This window comes from Arachis ipaensis, chromosome B01, assembly GCF_000816755.2.
Source record: "Arachis ipaensis cultivar K30076 chromosome B01, Araip1.1, whole genome shotgun sequence".
Taxonomy (NCBI): domain Eukaryota; kingdom Viridiplantae; phylum Streptophyta; class Magnoliopsida; order Fabales; family Fabaceae; genus Arachis; species Arachis ipaensis.
The window spans coordinates 41,666,523-41,668,399 of NC_029785.2; the positions used below are offsets into that span (position 1 = coordinate 41,666,523).

Here is a 1,877-nt window from a genome sequence, read left to right on the forward strand (position 1 = left end):
TTATATGGATATGGGGTTTGTGTGGTTTATATGGTTGTGTTTTATATGGCATGGTATCCTTATATGAGTATTTTGTACGTATATGATACTTGCACACTATGCTTGCCTGCATATTTTTTTATTTATATATTTTATTTATATTTTTTATGTGTAGAAAAGATGTTTTGTATCTAATTCTACATGATTGTCATTGAATGAAAAAAGAAGCAACTAAATGGTGGTGCATGCCCTTAAATAATAGATAAAATGAAATAAATAATTCTGTTGGCATGATTTGTAGCTGTTGCTGTGTTTTTGGTGATTGTGTTTTAGATTTTATTTAAATGAGTTTTGATAAGGATCTTTACCCTTTTGGTTACTTTGTTTGTTTCAGAATTATAGGCCATGCAACTGTCGTATGTTACCGAGGTTGGAAGTGAAGAGATGGAGCTTGGTGATGAGGTTTTGGAATCTAGTTTAATTTTGTGTAGTCATAATGTGCATGTTTGATTTGATAACTAATGGTAATTATTTTTTCTTTCGGATTGATATAAAATATAGTTACCAGATCATGGTTGCCTACAAGAAGACGAGATACCAAGAGTTGGAATGCGGTTTGCTCAGTTACAGATGGCTCATGACTTTTATGTTACCTATGCAAAGAAAGTTGGATTTGCAACTAAGATAAGGACGACAACATATGACAAGATCACAAAGGCTCCCATTAACCAAGCTATACGCTGTAATCGCGACGGGTACCGCGAGTCTCGTGTTAAAGCACCAACGCGAAAGAATACAATTTCAGCTGCTGGGTACAAGGCAAGGATATATGTCAAGTTTGATAAAGACATCCAAGACTGGGTTTTGTTCAAGGTTGACTTGGCGCACTCACACCCCTGTTCAGCGAGAAAGACAGTGCACTACCATGAGTATAGGCAGTTGACCATGCATGCAAAGTACGTGATCGAGGATAATGATGAGGCTGAGATTCGACCAAATAAGACATTCCTTGCTTTGTCAAATGAGGCTGGAGGCCCCTCTAACTTGGGATTCTCAGAGAAGGATTTAAGAAACTATATAACAGTAAGGCTCCGAACTAGCAATGTGAATGCGGATGTTAGGGAGATGATGAGCTACTTCATGAGAATGAAGGACATCAATCCGAACTTCTTTTACGCAGTGAAGTTGGACGAGGAGTGTAAATTTAAGAGTGCAGTATGGGTGGATGCAAAATGTAGGGCGTCGTATGAATACTACGGAGACGTGTCAGTTGATAGCACCTACAGTACAAACAGGTAAGAAGTAGTTCAATTGGTGTTGTGCACTTTATTTGTTTAAACTCTATCTAATCATGATCGGCATTTCTTATGTCTGGTTGGTTTTTCCGGTAGGCATGGATTATCGTTTGTGTCGTTCGTTGGGGGTCAACCACCATGGTAAGTCAACCCTCATCGGTTGTGCTTTGTTGGGGAATGAGGAAATCACAAGTTATGAGTGGGTTTTCAGCCAATGGGTGAAGTGCATGGGATCTGCTCCGCAGCGTATCATAACCGATCAATGTCGGTCCATTTTCCGTGCGATCAGGAATACATTACCCGACACACGCCACCGATGGTGCATCTAGCATATTACGAAGAAGTTACCGAGCAAGCTTGGGGGTTACCTGATGCGTGGCAGAAGTGAACCAATTTAGAGATTTCAATTAAGAGGACTGGTGGACGAAATTGTGTTCCACGTTTTTTGTACTTGTGTGTGATTAACAATATATAATTGTATTGAATCCTCATTGTGGCTCTATGTGTGGACACAACTCCGTTCAACTAACCAGCAAATGCACTGGGTCGTCCAAGTAATACCTTACGTGAGTAAGGGTCGAATCCCACGGAGATTGTTGGTAT

The 1,877-nt window shown here is 39.8% G+C and overlaps 1 protein-coding gene across 1 annotated transcript; it reads left to right on the top strand.

Annotated features, from left to right (window-relative positions):
• On the top strand, nt 385-1,419 carry LOC107606044 (protein FAR1-RELATED SEQUENCE 5-like). The gene is made up of 3 exons (XM_016308013.1): nt 385-441; nt 541-1,274; nt 1,371-1,419. Exons 1-3 carry the CDS (start codon nt 385-387, stop codon nt 1,417-1,419), a joined length of 840 nt encoding a protein of 279 aa, XP_016163499.1.

Excerpts from the sequence above, each read along its gene's own strand:
- LOC107606044 (XM_016308013.1), top strand. The coding sequence starts at position 385 with ATGCAACTGTCGTATGTTACCGAGGTTGGAAGTGAAGAGATGGAGCTT. Across the intron at positions 442-540 it reads AGATGGAGCTTGGTGATGAG|TTACCAGATCATGGTTGCCT; the intron begins GTTTTGGAATCT and ends TATAAAATATAG. Across the intron at positions 1,275-1,370 it reads AGCACCTACAGTACAAACAG|GCATGGATTATCGTTTGTGT; the intron begins GTAAGAAGTAGT and ends TTTTTCCGGTAG.